This window comes from Oncorhynchus keta, chromosome 26, assembly GCF_023373465.1.
Source record: "Oncorhynchus keta strain PuntledgeMale-10-30-2019 chromosome 26, Oket_V2, whole genome shotgun sequence".
NCBI lineage: Eukaryota > Metazoa > Chordata > Actinopteri > Salmoniformes > Salmonidae > Oncorhynchus > Oncorhynchus keta.
Window position 1 is genome coordinate 36699558 of NC_068446.1, and position 20484 is coordinate 36720041.

General features: G+C 46.9%; 1 protein-coding gene across 1 annotated transcript in view; it reads left to right on the forward strand.

The window, feature by feature from the left end:
- The window catches only part of LOC118359328 (cadherin EGF LAG seven-pass G-type receptor 1), a 118545-nt gene that overhangs the window by 94894 nt on the left and 3167 nt on the right, over window positions 1–20484 (forward strand). The window contains exons 16-31 of the mRNA XM_035737830.2: window positions 1103–1204; window positions 1403–1497; window positions 1613–1822; window positions 2988–3171; window positions 3339–3491; window positions 3861–4071; window positions 10076–10243; window positions 11940–12066; window positions 12167–12367; window positions 14362–14536; window positions 14683–14795; window positions 14888–14967; window positions 15075–15201; window positions 15355–15480; window positions 15760–15887; window positions 17628–17734. Coding sequence (XP_035593723.2) covers window positions 1103–1204; window positions 1403–1497; window positions 1613–1822; window positions 2988–3171; window positions 3339–3491; window positions 3861–4071; window positions 10076–10243; window positions 11940–12066; window positions 12167–12367; window positions 14362–14536; window positions 14683–14795; window positions 14888–14967; window positions 15075–15201; window positions 15355–15480; window positions 15760–15887; window positions 17628–17734 — 2307 coding nt within the window. The remainder of the gene's footprint in view (window positions 1–1102; window positions 1205–1402; window positions 1498–1612; window positions 1823–2987; window positions 3172–3338; window positions 3492–3860; window positions 4072–10075; window positions 10244–11939; window positions 12067–12166; window positions 12368–14361; window positions 14537–14682; window positions 14796–14887; window positions 14968–15074; window positions 15202–15354; window positions 15481–15759; window positions 15888–17627; window positions 17735–20484) is intronic.

The following is a 20484-nucleotide window of genomic DNA, read 5'->3' on the forward strand; positions in this document are numbered from 1 at the left end:
TACGAACTCATTGGCTCCCTGACCCTGATCCTGACCCTAACTCATTAGCTCCCTGACCCTAACCCTCACTACCTCATTGGCTCTCTGACCCTGATCCTGACCCTAACTCATTCGCTCCCTGACCCTGATCCTGACCCTAACTCATTAGCTCCCTGACCCTAACCCTAACCCTAACCCTAACCCTAACTCTTACTAACTCATTAGCTCCCTGACCCTAACCCTAACCTAACCCTAACCCTAACTCTTACGAACTCATTGGCTCCCTGACCCTGATCCTGACCCTAACTCATTAGCTCCCTGACCCTAACCCTCACTACCTCATTGGCTCTCTGACCCTGATCCTGACCCTAACTCATTCGCTCGCTGACCCTGATCCTGACCCTAACTCATTAGCTCCCTGATCCTGACCTTAACCCCAACCCTTACGAACTCATTGGCTCCTTGACCCTGATCCTGACCCTAACTCATTAGCTCCCTGACCCTAACCCTTACTAACTCATTGGCTCCCTGACCCTAACTCATTAGCTCCCTGACCCTAACCCTTACTAACTCATTGGCTCCCTGACCCTAACCCTTACTAACTCATTGGCTCCCTGACCCTAACTCATTAGCTCCCTGACCCTAACCCTTACTAACTCATTGGCTCCCTGACCCTAACCCTTACTAACTCATTGGCTCCCTGACCCTAACTCATTAGCTCCCTGACCCTAACCCTTACTAACTCATTAGCTCCCTGACCCTAACCCTTACTAACTCCTTAGCTCCCTGACCCTAACCCTTACTAACTCATTGGCTCCCTGACCCTAACCCTTACTAACTCATTGGCTCCCTGACCCTAACCCTTACTAACTCATTAGCTCCCTGACCCTAACCCTTACTAACTCATTAGCTCCCTGACCCTAACCCTTACTAACTCATTAGCTCCCTGACCCTAACCCTTACTAACTCATTGGCTCCCTGACCCTAACTCATTGGCTCCCTGACCCTGACCCTTACTAACTCATTGGCTCCCTGACCCTGACCCTTACTAACTCATTGGCTCCCTGACCCTGACCCTAACTCATTGCCTCCCTGTGCTTGGTTGTTCTAATCTCTTCACCAGTTGTATATGAAGGCTGTCCCAAGGCCTTTGATGCAGGGATCTGGTGGCCAACGACCCAGTTTGAACAACCTGCTGCCATGAAGTGTCCCAAGGGATCCACTGGTAAGCACAGCAACCCTTTTCAGAATGGGAAAATGGATTGGAAATGCATAGATTTGATTGAAATTTGAGCAGACTATACTGTTTATACTGTTGTTATCCTGTGTCAGCTAAAAGGCAATAGAGGTCAACAGAGAATCATCACAATCAGTCCTTCTCTTCCTTACCCTTCTCTCCCCATATCTTTCTCCTCCCCACTAGGCACGGCCATCCGCCACTGCAGCGATGAGAACGGCTGGCTGCCTCCCAATCTCTTCAACTGCACCTCTATCACCTTCTCTCAGCTGAAAAAAGAGGTATGTCTTGATTTAACCTTTATTCAAACCAGGAAGTCCCATTGAGAGTAAAACCCTCTTCTATCATTGAGACAACTGTCTGACCTCTGACGTCTCCCTGACCTCTGGCCTTCAGGACGAGGAGTTGCACCTCAACAGCTCCAGGATGGACGGTGAGAGGTCAAAGGGCATGGCCAGCATGCTGCGGAGCGCCACCAACCGCACGGAAGACCTCCAGGGCAACGACGTGAAGACGGCCTACAGCCTCCTGACCCGCTTGCTGCAGTACGAGAGCCAACAGCTGGGCTTCGACATGGCCACCACAAGAGACATTCACTTCCATGAGGTGGGCCTCTGGAAACATGCTTCAACTAGTGTTGAATGTTTAGTGCCATTCGGTGCCTTGTAGTGGTCTTTCTCAGCTCTCAAATAATGTGTTGAGCTGGAAATGATAAGATAGACAGGATAGTTGTGGAGTTAGCTTGTTCATTGGCCTTAGCAACACTACTACTTACAATGACATCAGGAACTCATACACTCTTAGAAAAAAGGGTTCCAAGAGAGTTCTTTGGCTGTCCCCACAGGATAACCATTTTTGGTTCCAGGTATAACTCTTTTGGGTTTCATGTAGAACCCTCTATGGAAAGGGTTATACATGAAACTCAAAAAGGTTCTACCTGGAACCAAAAGGTTTCTACCTGGAACCAAAAATAGTTATTCAAAGGGTTCTCCTATGGGGACAGCCGAAGAACCATTTTAGGTTCTAGATAACACCTTTTTTTCTAAGTGTAGAAATATACCCTCAAATAGTTCTCTATCATATGTTTACCCTAAATGTTCTCTCACAGTATTCAGAGACTCGCTCAAAGTTGAATGAATGACCCACATTGTTAAGCTCAACTGCTTAAGGATCCTACTAGCTTTAAGTCGCTAATAGTTTCCACAAATCCTGCTTATAGCTGGTGGTACCGGTTTGCTAAGAGCCTGTTTTCCCAGTTGGAGATTTCTCCCCCTATAGAAAATGTGATCTAGAGCCTATTATGTGTAAGTAATACAGCGTAATGATTAGGCATGTTTTCTATGAGCTTTATTAAGGCTATGACCGTACTGGGCGCTGATGGCTAACAGTGTGCATTCCTGGCACCAGCCCTAGCTCTTTGGGATGTGTTAGCTACCAGAAGGTGCATCTGGAAGGGTTTAAGGGGTCAAGAAACAATTAAAAAAGAGTGTATTGGGTGATTGAGCCAATGGGAGTAGCAGTTCCCCCAGGGGTGGTGAGGTGATGTGTGTACAGTGACCCCCCACCCGCCTTCCTTTATAGGACAACTCTCCTTTCCTTCTTTTGTTTTCTTCATTTATCTCTGTTCTGTTGGCTTTGTTTTCACGTGCTTCATTTAGGATATATGATACCGATTATGCATTCTGTTTGTCTCTGATGTATACTGGCCACACAGAGTAGTGCATAATATAGATGTGATAGAGGTGTATGACATACCCTGTTAATGTTCTAGAACCTGGTTCGAGCGGGCAGTGCCATCCTGGACCCTGCTAACAGAGGACACTGGGAGCAGATACAGCGTTTCGAAGGTGGCACAGCTCTACTACTGCACAGCTTCGAGGAGTACGCCCAAGCCCTAGCCCAAAACATGAGGAAGACCTACCTGAAACCTTTTACTGTTGTCACGGAAAACATGAGTGAGTCCATCTGCAGTGCAATGACACAATTATTTTGTTGCTGTAACATCATTTTCATTACTAATTAATGCACAGTAAGGTTACATTGTGCATTTTAAACAACCTACCACCAATACCTCTTGTGGAGACAAGCATAATTATCACATTCTCTCTCTCTGTGCTCACAGTTGTTTCTTTGGATTACTTGGACCCGTCCAGGCCAGAACGGACAAACATCCCGCATTTCCAAGAGATCCAGGAGGCCTATTCCAAAGAAATGGAATCTTCTGTCCGCTTCCCAGAATTCCCAACACAGCAAGAGCAGCCAGAGGAGGTTAAAGGTGGGATTAAAGTATTAGTGCAGCATAGACATTTTGTGGTTCATTACGTCACTTTCACAACGTAAATAGTTAATTAAAGAGGCAATCTGTGATTGTGACACATTTTTTTACTTTTAAATTATTGATATATACTCATTCATTATTGAAGATTATAACTTAAAGACTCTCCATTCTCATCTTTCAACTGTTTGCTAAAACAATGGCGTGGTGGCCACTTTGTTACTGTTTCAACTGTAGATTGCCCCTTTAAGTCTGAGCTGTTGTACTGTATAAACAGTTGATCAAGTGTTTCAACCAGTCTGGTAGAGTTTTTTTATGTGAGAATCATTCATTAATTCATTGTCATAGTATCGGTTTCAATCGTTATAGTGGTCTCGATAGCAGCAGCCACAGACGCAACAGCCATAAACGCGCCCCCTGTCCAGGCTGAATCCACCACCGTGGGTCACCAGGTGTCTGCCAAGAAAATGCGTCGTCACGCTGAGGTCCAAGGCCCTCTCCCTGTTGCCGTGGTGATCATCTATAGGACCCTGGGACAGCTACTGCCTGAGAACTACGACGTTGATCGCAGGAGCCTGAGGTATTGTTTACCACTGGGAATGCTGGGTTTGGTTTTTGTCTAGTTTTCCTTAGATGTTTTTATGCTACCTCACTATAGGCCTGGGATATGGCTATAGGCCAGTTATATGGCTATAGGCCTGGGATATGGCTATAGGCCTGGGATATGGCTATTGGCCAGGGATATGGCTATAGGCCAGGGATGTGGCTATTGGCCAGGGATATGGCTATAGGCCAGGGATATGGCTATAGGCCAGAGATATGGCTATAGGCCAGGGATATGGTTATAGGCCAGAGATATGGCTATAGGCCAGGGATATGGCTATAGGCCAGGGATATGGCTATAGGCCAGAGATATGGCTATAGGCCAGGGATGTGGCTATTGGCCAGGGATATGGCTATAGGCCAGGGATGTGGCTATAGGCCAGGGATATGGCTATAGGCCAGGGATGTGGCTATAGGCCAGGGATATGGCTATAGGCCAGGGATGTGGCTATAGGCCAGGGATATGGCTATAGGCCAGGGATATGGCTATAGGCCAGGGATATGGCTATAGGCCAGAGATATGGCTATAGGCCAGGGATATGGCTATAGGCCAGGGATGTGGCTATAGGCCAGGGATATGGCTATAGGCCAGGGATGTGGCTATAGGCCAGGGATGTGGCTATAGGCCAGGGATATGGCTATAGGCCAGGGATATGGCTATTGGCCAGGGATGTGGCTATAGGCCAGGGATGTGGCTATAGGCCAGGGATATGGCTATAGGCCAGGGATATGGCTATTGGCCAGGGATGTGGCTATAGGCCAGGGATGTGGCTATAGGCCAGGGATATGGCTATAGGCCAGGGATATGGCTATTGGCCAGGGATGTGGCTATTGGCCAGGGATGTGGCTATAGGCCAGGGATGTGGCTATTGGCCAGGGATGTGGCTATAGGCCAGGGATATGGCTATTGGCCAGGGATGTGGCTATTGGCCAGGGATGTGGCTATAGGCCAGGGATATGGCTATTGGCCAGGGATATGGCTATTGGCCAGGGATGTGGCTATAGGCCAGGGATGTGGCTATTGGCCAGGGATGTGGCTATTGGCCAGGGATGTGGCTATAGGCCAGGGATATGGCTATTGGCCAGGGATATGGCTATAGGCCAGGGATATGGCTATAGGCCAGGGATATGGCTATAGGCCAGGGATGTGGCTATTGGCCAGGGATGTGGCTATTGGCCAGGGATGTGGCTATAGGCCAGGGATGTGGCTATTGGCCAGGGATGTGGCTATAGGCCAGGGATATGGCTATTGGCCAGGGATGTGGCTATTGGCCAGGGATGTGGCTATAGGCCAGGGATGTGGCTATAGGCCAGGGATATGGCTATTGGCCAGGGATATGGCTATAGGCCAGGGATATGGCTATAGGCCAGGGATATGGCTATAGGCCAGGGATGTGGCTATTGGCCAGGGATGTGGCTATAGGCCAGGGATATGGCTATTGGCCAGGGATGTGGCTATAGGCCAGGGATATGGCTATTGGCCAGGGATGTGGCTATTGGCCAGGGATGTGGCTATAGGCCAGGGATGTGGCTATAGGCCAGGGATATGGCTATAGGCCAGGGATATGGCTATAGGCCAGGGATGTGGCTATAGGCCAGGGATATGGCTATAGGCCAGGGATGTGGCTATAGGCCAGGGATATGGCTATTGGCCAGGGATGTGGCTATAGGCCAGGGATGTGGCTATAGGCCAGGGATATGGCTATAGGCCAGGGATATGGCTATTGGCCAGGGATGTGGCTATAGGCCAGGGATGTGGCTATAGGCCAGGGATGTGGCTATAGGCCAGGGATATGGCTATAGGCCAGGGATATGGCTATTGGCCAGGGATGTGGCTATAGGCCAGGGATGTGGCTATAGGCCAGGGATATGGCTATAGGCCAGGGATATGGCTATAGGCCAGGGATATGGCTATAGGCCAGGGATATGGCTATAGGCCAGGGATGTGGCTATAGGCCAGGGATATGGCTATTGGCCAGGGATATGGCTATAGGCCAGGGATATGGCTATAGGCCAGGGATATGGCTATAGGCCAGGGATGTGGCTATTGGCCAGGGATGTGGCTATTGGACAGGGATATGGCTATAGGCCAGGGATATGGCTATAGGCCAGGGATATGGCTATTGGCCAGGGATGTGGCTATTGGCCAGGGATGTAGCTATAGGCCAGGGATGTGGCTATTGGCCAGGGATATGGCTATAGGCCAGGGATATGGCTATAGGCCAGGGATATGGCTATAGGCCAGGGATGTGGCTATAGGCCAGCGATGTGGCTATTGGCCAGGGATATGGCTATAGGCCAGTTATATGGCTATAGGCCTGGGATATGGCTATAGGCCTGGGATATGGCTATTGGCCAGGGATATGGCTATAGGCCAGGGATGTGGCTATTGGCCAGGGATATGGCTATAGGCCAGGGATATGGCTATAGGCCAGAGATATGGCTATAGGCCAGGGATATGGTTATAGGCCAGAGATATGGCTATAGGCCAGGGATATGGCTATAGGCCAGGGATATGGCTATAGGCCAGAGATATGGCTATAGGCCAGGGATGTGGCTATTGGCCAGGGATATGGCTATAGGCCAGGGATGTGGCTATAGGCCAGGGATATGGCTATAGGCCAGGGATGTGGCTATAGGCCAGGGATATGGCTATAGGCCAGGGATGTGGCTATAGGCCAGGGATATGGCTATAGGCCAGGGATATGGCTATAGGCCAGGGATATGGCTATAGGCCAGAGATATGGCTATAGGCCAGGGATATGGCTATAGGCCAGGGATGTGGCTATAGGCCAGGGATGTGGCTATAGGCCAGGGATGTGGCTATAGGCCAGGGATATGGCTATAGGCCAGGGATATGGCTATTGGCCAGGGATGTGGCTATAGGCCAGGGATGTGGCTATAGGCCAGGGATATGGCTATAGGCCAGGGATATGGCTATTGGCCAGGGATGTGGCTATAGGCCAGGGATGTGGCTATAGGCCAGGGATATGGCTATAGGCCAGGGATATGGCTATTGGCCAGGGATGTGGCTATTGGCCAGGGATGTGGCTATAGGCCAGGGATGTGGCTATTGGCCAGGGATGTGGCTATAGGCCAGGGATATGGCTATTGGCCAGGGATGTGGCTATTGGCCAGGGATGTGGCTATTGGCCAGGGATGTGGCTATAGGCCAGGGATATGGCTATTGGCCAGGGATGTGGCTATAGGCCAGGGATGTGGCTATTGGCCAGGGATGTGGCTATTGGCCAGGGATGTGGCTATAGGCCAGGGATATGGCTATTGGCCAGGGATATGGCTATAGGCCAGGGATATGGCTATAGGCCAGGGATATGGCTATAGGCCAGGGATGTGGCTATTGGCCAGGGATGTGGCTATTGGCCAGGGATGTGGCTATAGGCCAGGGATGTGGCTATTGGCCAGGGATGTGGCTATAGGCCAGGGATATGGCTATTGGCCAGGGATGTGGCTATTGGCCAGGGATGTGGCTATAGGCCAGGGATGTGGCTATAGGCCAGGGATATGGCTATTGGCCAGGGATATGGCTATAGGCCAGGGATATGGCTATAGGCCAGGGATATGGCTATAGGCCAGGGATGTGGCTATTGGCCAGGGATGTGGCTATAGGCCAGGGATATGGCTATTGGCCAGGGATGTGGCTATAGGCCAGGGATATGGCTATTGGCCAGGGATGTGGCTATTGGCCAGGGATGTGGCTATAGGCCAGGGATGTGGCTATAGGCCAGGGATATGGCTATAGGCCAGGGATGTGGCTATAGGCCAGGGATGTGGCTATAGGCCAGGGATATGGCTATAGGCCAGGGATGTGGCTATAGGCCAGGGATATGGCTATTGGCCAGGGATGTGGCTATAGGCCAGGGATGTGGCTATAGGCCAGGGATATGGCCAGGGATATGGCTATTGGCCAGGGATGTGGCTATAGGCCAGGGATGTGGCTATAGGCCAGGGATATGGCTATAGGCCAGGGATATGGCTATAGGCCAGGGATATGGCTATAGGCCAGGGATATGGCTATAGGCCAGGGATGTGGCTATAGGCCAGGGATGTGGCTATAGGCCAGGGATATGGCTATTGGCCAGGGATATGGCTATAGGCCAGGGATATGGCTATAGGCCAGGGATGTGGCTATTGGCCAGGGATGTGGCTATAGGCCAGGGATATGGCTATAGGCCAGGGATATGGCTATTGGCCAGGGATGTGGCTATTGGCCAGGGATGTAGCTATAGGCCAGGGATGTGGCTATAGGCCAGGGATGTGGCTATAGGCCAGGGATATGGCTATAGGCCAGGGATATGGCTATAGGCCAGGGATATGGCTATAGGCCAGGGATATGGCTATAGGCCAGGGATGTGGCTATAGGCCAGGGATATGGCTATTGGCCAGGGATATGGCTATAGGCCAGGGATATGGCTATAGGCCAGGGATATGGCTATAGGCCAGGGATGTGGCTATTGGCCAGGGATGTGGCTATTGGACAGGGATATGGCTATAGGCCAGGGATATGGCTATAGGCCAGGGATATGGCTATTGGCCAGGGATGTGGCTATTGGCCAGGGATGTAGCTATAGGCCAGGGATGTGGCTATTGGCCAGGGATATGGCTATAGGCCAGGGATATGGCTATAGGCCAGGGATATGGCTATAGGCCAGGGATGTGGCTATAGGCCAGGGATGTGGCTATAGGCCAGGGATGTGGCTATTGGCCAGGGATGTGGCTATTGGCCAGGGATGTGGCTATAGGCCAGGGATGTGGCTATAGGCCAGGGATATGGCTATAGGCCAGGGATATGGCTATAGGCCAGGGATATGGCTATAGGCCAGGGATATGGCTATAGGCCAGGGATGTGGCTATAGGCCAGGGATATGGCTATTGGCCAGGGATATGGCTATAGGCCAGGGATATGGCTATAGGCCAGGGATGTGGCTATTGGCCAGGGATGTGGCTATTGGATATGGCTATAGGCTATATGGCTATAGGCCAGGGATATGGCTATTGGCCAGGGATGGGCTATATGTGGCTATAGGCCAGGGATGTGGCTATTGGCCAGGGATGTGGCTATAGGCCAGGGATATGGCTATAGGCCAGGGATATGGCTATAGGCCAGGGATGTGGCTATAGGCCAGGGATGTGGCTATAGGCTGTGGCTATAGGCCAGGGATATGGCTATTGGCCAGGGATGTGGCTATTGGCCAGGGATGTGGCTATTGGCCAGGGATATGGCTATTGGCCAGGGATGTGGCTATTGGCCAGGGATGTGGCTATAGGCCAGGGATATGGCTATAGGCCAGGGATATGGCTATAGGCCAGGGATGTGGCTATAGGCCAGGGATATGCAACTTTGAAGGGCCGCAGTGGCTCGCGGGTCTGTGTACCCACATCCACACCTAGAGAAAAAACAAACATTTTAGCGGCCCTCTTGACAGCGGAGAGAAAAAAATATTCTTTAATTTTCTGTCATTCTTAAAATGTTGTCATGGGCGTAGAGAAAAGTGTACAGTTTTAAAGCAAGTTTACTGCAATTCTACACATTTTGCCATGGGGCGGACAGAATACTTTTTTTTAATAACAAATTTCATGCAATTCTACAAATTTTGCAATGGGGCAGAAAGAAAACTTTGCAGTTTTTAAAATGATAACTTAGTGAGAGTGACTAACAAAATCAATGGGGCCCTCCGATTGGTAATTTGACCATGATTACTACAAGTTTAGACAGCTGGCTAGACTACTGTATCAATCAACAACAAAAAATGACCTGACATGGGCTAATTGAGTGACTGTCAGTGACTAACATACCACTGGGAAAAACGTCTGTTACGCAACCATATTTTGTTTTTTTTTGGGGGGGGGGTTGATATGCGGGCCACCATTTGCCCTGCTATAGGCCCTTGTGGAAAGTCACTCTCGACATGAACATCTCTTGGATGACTAAAGTCAATGTAAACATAAAGGTGTGTGTTTAGACTCCCCAAGCGGCCCATCATCAACACACCTATTGTGAGCACGGTGGTCTACAGCGAGGGGGTGCCCTCAACCTCTCTTCTGGCACAGGCCATCACACTCGAATACACACTACTGGAGACAGAGGAGAGGACCAAACCTGTCTGTGTCTACTGGAATCATTCCATCCCGTAAGGAAAAGCATACCTATCAATACTCTACCTCAGATCGTACATTTAGAATGGAGTTTAGCTAGATTATGTTCAAGAACGTACAGTACCTGTCAAAAGTTTGGACACACCTACACATTCAAGGGTTTTTCTTTATTTTTACTATTTTCTACATTGTAGAATAATAGTGAATACATCAAAACTATGAAATAACACATATGGAATCATGTAGTAACCAAAGAAGTGTTAAACCAAAATATATTTATATTTTTAGATATTTCAAAGTAGCCACCCTTTGCCTTGATGACGGCGTTGCACAATCTTGGTATTCTCTCAGCCAGCATCACCTGGAATGCTTTTCCAACAGTCTTGAAGGAGTTCCCACATATGCTGAGCACTTGTTTACATTTACATTTAAGTCATTTAGCAGACGCTCTTATCCAGAGCGACTTACAAATTGGTGCATTCACCTTATGACATCCAGTGGAACAGCCACTTTACAATAGTGCATCTAAATCTTTTAAGGGGGGGGGGGGTGAGAAGGATTACTTTATCCTATCCTAGGTATTCCTTGGATAGGATAAAGTAATCCTTCTCACCCCCCTTGTTGGCTGCCTTTCCTTCACTCTGCTGTCCAACTTTCTGCTGTCCAACTTTCCACACCATCTCAATTGGGTTGAGGTCTGGTGATTGTGGACCAGATGAGATGCGGTATCGCTGTAGAATGCTGTTGTAGCCATGCTGGTTAAGTATGCCTTGAATTCTAAATAAATCACTGACTGTGTCACCAGCAAAGCACCATCACACCTCCTCCTCCATGCTTCACGGTGGGAACCACACATGCGGAGATCATCCATTCACCTACTCTGCGTCTACAAAGACACAGCGGTTAGAACCAAACATCTTACATTTGGACTCATCAGACCAAATGACAGATTTTCACTGGTCCAATGTCCATTACTCATGTTTCTTGGTCCAAGCAAGTCTCTTATTATTATTGGTGTCCTTTTATAGTGGTTTCTTTGCAGCAATTCGACCATGAAGGCCTGATTCATGAAGTCTCATCTGAACAGTTGATGTTGAGATATGTCTCTTACTTGAACTCTGTGAAGCATTTATTTGGCCTGCAATTTCTGAGACTGGTAACTCTAATGAACTTGGCCTCTGCAGTAGAGGTATCTCTGGGTCGTCCTTTCCTGTGGCGGTCCTCATGAGAGCAAGTTTCATCAAAGCACTTGATGGTTTGTTTTTGCGACTGCACTTGAAAAAACGTAAAAAGTTTGTTGAGCTGTTCTTGCCATAATATGGACTCGGCCTTTTACCAAATAGGGCTATCTTCTGTATATCACCCCTACCTTGTTACAACACAACTTATTGGCTCAAATGCATAAAAAAGGAATGCATTCCACAAATGAACTTTTAACAAGACACACCTGTTCATTGAAATGCATTCCTGGTGACTACCTCATGAAGCTGGTTGAGAGAATGCCAAGAGTGTGCAAAGCGTGGCTACTTTGAAGAATCTGAAATATAAAATATATTTTTATTTGTTTAACACTTTTTTGGTTACTACATGATTCCATATGTGTTATTTCATAGTTTGATGTCTTTGATGTCGAAATAGTAAAAATAAAGAAAAACCCTTGAATGAGTAGATGTGTCCAAACTTTTGACTGGTACTGTAAATCATATAAAACAATATCTATTTTGGCTCCAGGTTTCAAGGAACGGGAGGCTGGTCTGCCAAGGGGTGTGAGCTGGTGTTCAGGAACAGCACCCACATCAGCTGCCAGTGCAGTCACATGTCCAGCTCTGCTGTGCTCATGGACATCTCCAAGAGAGAGGTACCACCCAGAGCCCCCTACCAAACATTCAGTTATGGTGACTCAGCTTATGTTAACTTCTATTATTTGATCTTACCCCTGGCCATGCTTACCTCCTCAGCATGGAGAGGTCCTGCCCCTGAAGATCATCACCTACATCACGGTGTCAGCCTCGCTGGTGGCCCTCCTCATCACCTTCCTCCTGCTGGCCATTCTCCGGAAGTTCCGCTCTAACCTCCACAGCATACACAAGAACCTGGTGGTGTCAATCTTCCTCTCCCAGCTCGTCTTACTCTTCGGAATCAACCAGACTGAAAATGCGGTGAGACCCTAGCACACAACCCTGAGGCACACCCGAAAAACACTTTATTTTGTCTTATTGCATTATTGTATACTGTCGACTTGTCAATATACACTACATGACCAAAAGTATGCTCTTCGAACATCTCATTCCAAAATCATGGGCATTAATATGGAGTTGGTGCCCCACTTCTCTGGTAAGGGTTTCCACTAGATGTTGGAACATTGCTATGGGGACTTGCTTCCATTCAGCCACAAGAGCATTAGTGTAGTTGGGCACTGATGTTGGGCGATTAGGCCTGCATGCAGTCAGCTTTCCAATTCATCCTGAAGGTATTCAATGGGGTTGAGGTCAGGGCTCTGTGCAGGCCAGTCAAGTTCTTCTACACCAATCTTGACAAACCATTTCTGTATGGACCTCGCTTTGTGCACAGGAGCATTGTCATGCTGAAACAGGAACGGGCCTTCCCCAAACTGTTGCCACAAGGTTGGAAGAACAGAATCGTCTTGAATGTCATTGCATGCAGTAGCGTTAAGATTTCCCTTCAGTGGAACTAAGGGGCCTAGCACGAACATGAAAATCAGCCCCAGACCATTATTCCTCTTCCAACAAACTGTACAGCTGGCACTATGCATTGGGGCAGGTAATGTTCTTCTGGCATCCACCAAACCCAGAATGGTCTGTCGGACTGTGCAGCGAGCTTTACACCACTCCAGCCGACGCTTGGCATTGTGCATGGTGATCTTAGGCTTGTGTGCGGCTGCTCAGCCTTGGAAACCCATTTTATGAAGCTCCTGGCGAACAGTTATTGTGCTGATGTTGCTTCCACAGGGAGTTTGAAACTCGGTAGTGAGTGTTGCAACCGAGATGTTTTTTTTTTTAAGAGCTATGCGCTTCAGTACTCGGTGGTCCCGTTCTGTGAGCTTATTTTGCCTACCACTTTGTGGCTGAGTCATTGTTGCTCCTAAACTTTTCCACTTCGTTTCCACTTCACAATAACAGCACAGTTGACTGGGGCAGCTCTAGCAGGCCAGAAATTTTACAAACTGACTTGTTAGAAAGGTTGCATCCTATGACAGTGCCATGTTGAAGTCACTGAGCTCTTCAGTAAGGCCATTCTTACTCCCTAACCCGGGCGACGCAAGGCCAATTGTGCGTCGCCCCACGGACCTCCCGGTCACGGTCGGTTACGACAGAGCCTGGGCACGAACCCAGGGACTCTGATGGCACAGCTGCAGTACAGCGCCAGCCGGGAGGCCCCAGTAAGGCCATTCTACTGCCAATCTCTCTCTATGGAGATTCCAATATTTGTCTATGGAGAAGACAAATCCACAAATTTGAAGGCATGTCCACATTCTTTTGTACATATGGTGTACCTGCAGTCTACCCCCACCCAACCCTTCCCGCCGGGGAAAGGCCATTCTGTGCCATATCTGCCAGGGCACCAAGGCCATTAACCAAAATAGCCAATTAAATTGATTTGAAAACCAAAAGACAGTAGCTATTCTGTTAAGAAAAACATAAGTGTATGTAAATAAATAATTAGCCTACATGTCAAAGTGCGTAGGTGATAGCCTATGCGTATTGGCTTCAGCCTGCCCTGTCCAGGCCAATGCTGACATGAGGAAGGCTAGTCCCCTTGAGTACATTTTAGTCATTTAGCAGACACTCTTATCCAGGGTGGCGTACAGGAGTAATTAGGGTTAAGTGCCTTGCTCAAGAGCACATCAACAGATTTGTCAGTTAGTTGGCTCGGGGATTCAAACCAGCAACCTTCTGATTACTGGCCCAACACTCTTAACAGCAGTGCTAAGTGGCTTTATCTTTGACAATAATAGTTCTGTGTCTGTTTGGCAATATGTGGATTTGGCCTCAGCCATTGCATTGTGTTCTGTTGTTATAGATTAGCAGCTACTGAACCAGACTTAGTTCACAGACAGCTTAAATAACAATTAGCACAGTTGGCTTTCAAAACAGTGGCTTTAATCATCTTTCCCTACCTCTCTGTCCCTCAGTTCATGTGTACAGTGGTAGCCATCCTGCTCCACTACTTCTACATGTGTACGTTTGCCTGGATGTTGGTGGAGGGCCTCCACATCTACCGCATGCTGACTGAAGACAGGAACATCAACCATGGCCGCATGAGGTTTTACTACGCCATTGGCTGGGGCATTCCTGCCATCATCACCGGTGAGTGAGAGACACACACACGCACACACACACACACACGCATGCATGCATGCAAAGACAGAGAGGGACACAGATGCAACATAATCAACATAAACAACATAATCTGGAAGCACTTGCTCACTGTGTGTGTTTTTCCTCTCTTGTAGGCCTGGCAGTAGGGTTGGACCCTGAGGGCTATGGGAACCCAGACTTCTGTTGGCTTTCTGTCCACGACACACTCATCTGGAGTATCGCTGGGCCCATCGCTATAGTAGTACTGGTGAGTGTGTATGCAGACGCTGTTTATTTGTTGGACTATACTGGATTGGTTCTGGCCATGTTACTCATCTCCGTCTCATGTATCTCCCATAGGTCAACATTGCGTTATTCTTCATGGCCGCCAAGGCCTCATGCGGAAAGAGACAGTGGACATTTGAGAAGTCTGGAGCAATGTGAGTACTTCGAGACAGGATAACCATGTGGGGTTAGAAAATAGTTAGCACGTAGCATACAATGTTGGCTGGATTCCATTCAAACATAACAAACATTTCCTCTCCAGCTGTTCCCTACATGTAGCCTTCCTCCACCTGTTGCTCCTCAGTGCTACCTGGCTCCTGGGCCTCATGGCGGTCAACAGTGACATCCTCTCCTTACACTACCTCTTTGCCATCTTCAGCTGCCTTCAGGTACTTGGGTATTTGGCTTGTCAAAAACAGTGCTTCAAAAAGCCTTACTGTGCTTATATTTATCTGATGTGCAATTATCCATCCATCCATCCATCTCTCTCTCTCTCTCCCTCTCTCTCTCTCTCTCTCTCTCTCTCTCTCTCTCTCTCTCAGGGTGTGTGCATATTCTTCTTCTACTGTGTTTTCAACAAGGAGGTGAGGACCAACCTAAAGAACATCCTCACGGGGAGGAAATCCATAGTGGAGGAGCCTACTGCCACCCGCTCCACTCTCCTCACAGTGAGTACACACCAGTCCATAGTTAAGTGTAGTATACCTGTACATTTATGTTGAGAAATTAGTTCTGAGTTGTATCGGGCCGCAGGCAGCCTAGCGGTTAAGAGCACTGGGACAGTAACCGAAATGTCACTTGTTTGAATCCCCGATCCGACTAGTTGAAAGATCTGTCAATGTGCCCTTGAGGAAGGCACTTAATCCTAATTGCTCTTGTAAGTCGCTCTGGATAAGAGTGTCTGCTGAATGACTACAATTTAGTTTATTACTTCTTTGTGTCCCCAGCGTTCACTGAACGCTAAGCATTCGTACACAGAGGAGGACAGTCTGTACCGTACGGCCATCGGAGAGTCCACTGCCTCCCTGGACAGCACAGTTAGATCAGTCCGCAGCTTCAGCAGAAGCCAGGCCAGGTGACTTACTGGGTGGGAACTGGGTTCTACTTAGCTAACAGAATGTGCCGGGCTAATGTGATGCTCTATTAGCCGTTACAGGTTAGGTGCTGTTTGGCGTAGCACAGATAATATTCTATCAACCTTAACTTGGCGATACTTCCTCAATTCCCAACATGGAAGACAACAAATGTCTTCTAAACGTCCATGTCAAGTGGCAGGGACTTGGTTTGAATTTAGAAAATTCTCCATGAAGTAATCCAACAATGTGTATGTCTCCATCTTGTCTATTTCAAATCTTCTCTCATTGATCGAGACAGGTGATTGTCATCATGATATGCCTCACTTTGGAGTGGAACCACCTGTCTCAATGACAACATTTGAGACAGACAAGACGGTGGCGGACACACTGTTGGACTACTTAAAGTGGAACTGACAGCACTTTAACTACTTTGCAGATATAAAACAAACAGATAATCATGATATCAGTCAAAAATATCAAATGCCCAGTTTATACTACAAAATCAACTTCGTAGGAGGTTTAAAAAATGGGTTCTATTTGACAGAAATATTCCATGATGTAGATTACGGCATTGTTGGCAGAATAAATAGATATACAATTCACCATTACATTTATTGGTAGTCCAAAAAATGTTGCTCTCGGGTTGTAAATCACAGCTGTTCATATTTTGCTGCCTCCACCCATTCGGGATGCACTTTTTCAGTTTCAATTACTCAATATTTTGGATAAAAACTGAGGAATTTAACTAAGGCTGTTATCCACAGTTAGCATGCATATCTCTTAGTTGTCAATCAAATGTATTTGGAATCGATCAAATGGGTGGGCAGGTATTTCCCATTCAGTTGTCAAAACGTGGGTTGGGACAAGCATGCATTGGCTGGAAAGCTGCAGAAGGCGAGCAGGCTACTATTTCCCATTGTTTATCAGTGAAATTTTCATGGCCAACTACGAACGGAAAACATTTCAGAGAGTTTATCTACTCTTGCCTCATTAGATTTTAGTTCATCCCTCTCTGGCTGACATAGATGTTTATTGTAGGGAGGGAGAAATAAGCTACCTGTTCATGGTTGTCTGATCAATAGGACTGTAAAGTTCCCAAATGTAAGAGGACACCCTTGGTATTTAAATATTTGTAGAAATCAATTCAGGTGTATTTTCTTTATTGTAAAATGTAAAATAATAATAATTAATATCTTATTCTTTCTGGGGGTGTATAGGAACACATTTTTATAAGATGTCATGACGATAAAACCCTGTCAGTTCCACTTTAGTGGAGATTTTTTCAATTTAATTTAATAATGGAACGTTTTCTAAATTCAAACGAACCCCCTGCAACTAGACATGAAGGTTTAGAAGACATTAGATGTCTTCCAAGTCGGGAATTGAGGAAGTATCGACAAGTTAAGGTTTGTTGAAAATGATATTTTCTATGTCATAAAGTACCTACCTAATAACACTCATCTGCCAGCTGGAACAGAGTGGTGGTCTGACGAGCCAATATCTTTAATGACTAGGTTTTACTTAGGTTTGCAAAACTCCAGTAACCTTCCCAAAATTCCCAGATTTTTCAAGATTTTCAAGATTCTGGATTTCATGCTTATTCCTTTCTGGTTCAGGGAATCTTCCAACCAGAATTTCTGGAAAACCTGGGAATTTTAGGAAAGTTAATGGAATATCGTGACCACATTTCCTACTCAAGTTATTATTTCTGTGCTCATCATGCCTCTTTCTTCCAACAGGAACGACTCAGGGAAGAAGCACACGACATCCTCCGGCTCAGCCAAAAAGAGTTCCCATGGGGAGGGAGACTCCTCCATCTTCCTCCACAAGTGCTCCAAGAGAGATGGTACAAGTCCTATATAGTTACAATGAGTGTCATCAAATTTTATTGGTCACATACATGTGTTTAGCAGATGTTATTGTGGGTGTAGCAAAATGCATGTGACAGGGAATCTTAATGCATCCGAATGCATCCGAATGTCTCAGGCCTATAGAGTGATGAGGAGAAGGAGTCTACCGTATCCGGAAGTGAATTCACCATTCATTTTCGAGATTCAGGGTTCACTCAAACACCGTTTTAAGCTTTGTTTTACTATTAACTGTTACAGCTGATTTCGGGATTGTATATCAATTCGCTCTTAAATATTAGTCATCTGATGTATTTGTTTCAGTCTCTGAATTGTTTAAACAAACTTTTCGCCACCAGCTCTTGATATCAGGGCATAAAATGTACAATCTGTCTCTTGAATTAGCCTCGTGAATGAGAAGCCTCCCCAGCTTCTCCTTCACCCATATCCAGACAGCAGATGTTCTGAAAGAGCTGCAAAACCTGGACCCGTACAAATCAGCTAGGCTAGACAATCTGGACCATCTCTTTCTAAAACTATCCGCCGCCATGGTTGCCACCCCTATTACCAGCCTGTTCAACCTCTCTTTCGTATCGTCCGAGATCCCTAAAGATTGGAAAACTGCCGTGGTCGTCCCCCTCTTCAAAGGGGGTGACACCCTTGACCCAAACTGTTACAGACCTATATCCATCCTGCCCTGCCTATCTAAAGTCTTCGAAAGCCAAGTTAATAAACAGATCACTGGCCATTTCGAATCCCACCGTACCTTCTCCGCTGTGCAATCCGGCTTCCGAGCCTGTCATGGGTGCACCTCAGCCACGCTCAAGGTACTAAACGATATCATAACCGCCATTGATAAAAGACAATACTGTGCAGCCGTCTTCATCGACCTGGCCAAGGCTTTCGACTCTGTCAATCACTGTATTCTTATCGGCAGACTCAATAGCCTTGGTTTTTCTAATGACTGCCTCGCCTGGTTCCTCAGGATTCCACAGGTACCACAGAGTTCAATTCTCGGGCCGACTCTTTTCTCTGTATCAATGATGTCGCTCTTGCTGCGGGCAATTCCCTGATCCACCTCTACGCAGACGAAACCATTCTGTATACTTCTGGACCTTCCTTGGACACTGTGCTAACTAATCTCCAAACTAGCTTCAATGCCACACAACACTCCTTCTGTGGCCTCCAACTGCTCTTAAACGCTAGTAAAACCAAATGCATGCTTTTCAACCGTTCGCTGCCCGCACCCGCCCTCCCGACTAGCATCACCACCCTGGACGGTTCCGACCTGGAATATGTGGACAACTATAAATACCTAGGTGTCTGGCTAGACCGTAAACTCTCCTTCCAGACTCATATTAAACATCTCCAATCCAAAATCAAATCTAGAATCGGCTTTCTATTTCGCAACAAAGCCTCCTTCACTCACGTCGCCAAACTTACCCTAGTAAAACTGACTATCCTACCGATCCTCGACTTCGGCGATGTCATATTCAAAATAGCTTCCAACACTCTACTCAGCAAACTGGATTCTGTCTATCACAATGCCATCCGTTTTGTTACCAAATCACTTTATACCACCCACCACTGCTACCTGTATGCTCTATTCGGCTGGCCCTCGCTACATATTCGTCGCCAGAACCACTGGCTCCAGGTCATCTATAAGTCTATGCTAGGTAAAGCGCCGCCTTATCTCAGTTCACTGGTAACGATAACAACACCCACACGTTCCAGCAGGTATATCTCACTGATCATCCCCAAAGCCAACACCTCATTTGGCCGCCTTTCCTTCCAGTTCTCTGCTGCCAGTGACTGGAACGAATTGCAAATATCGCTGAAGTTGGAGACTTTTATTTCCCTCGCCAACTTTAAACATCAACTATCTGAGCAGCTAACTGATCACTGCAGCTGTACATAGTCCATCTGTAAATAGCCCACCCAATCTACCTACCTCATCCCTCTACTGTTTTTTAAATGTACTTTTCTGCTCTTTTGCACACCAGTATCTCTACTTGCACATCATCATCTGCTCATTTATCACTCCAGTGTTAATCTGCTAAATTGTAATTATTAGACCCTATGGCCTATTTATTGCCTTCCCTCCTCATGCCTTTTGCACACACTGTATATAGACTTTCTTTTTTCTACTGTGTCATTGACTTGTTTATTGTGTTATTGGCGTGTTGATTGTTTACTCCATGTGTAACTCTGTGTTGTTGTCTGTGTCGCACTGCTTTGTTTTATCTTGGCCAGGTCGCAGTTGTAAATGATAACTTGTTTTCAACTAGCCTACCTGGTTAAATAAAGGTGAAATTTAAAAATGTAAAAAATAGCATGCATAGCGTACAGTGCCTTCAGAAAGTATTCACACCCCTTGACTTACTCCACATTTTATTGTCTTACAGCCTGAATTCAAAATGGGTTAAATAAATAAAGAAATCTCACCCATATACTGTGTACACAATACCCCATAAGGAAAGTGAAAACATATTTTTAGATGTATTTATTTTTTAATTAAAGACCTAAATATTTCATTTACTTAAATATTCACAACCCTGAGTCAAAATATGTTAAAAATGTCAAGAGGTGTGAATACTTTCTGAAGGCACTGTATACCTGGTCCCGAGCTCGCTTTCCCTGACTAAACTTGCTGGCTAGCTGAACTATGCTAGTTTTAGTCCTCATTGCTAAACTTCATAAATACTGTACCCTCGACTTCAAGAGTTAGCAGGACGTTTCTGAATGGTCT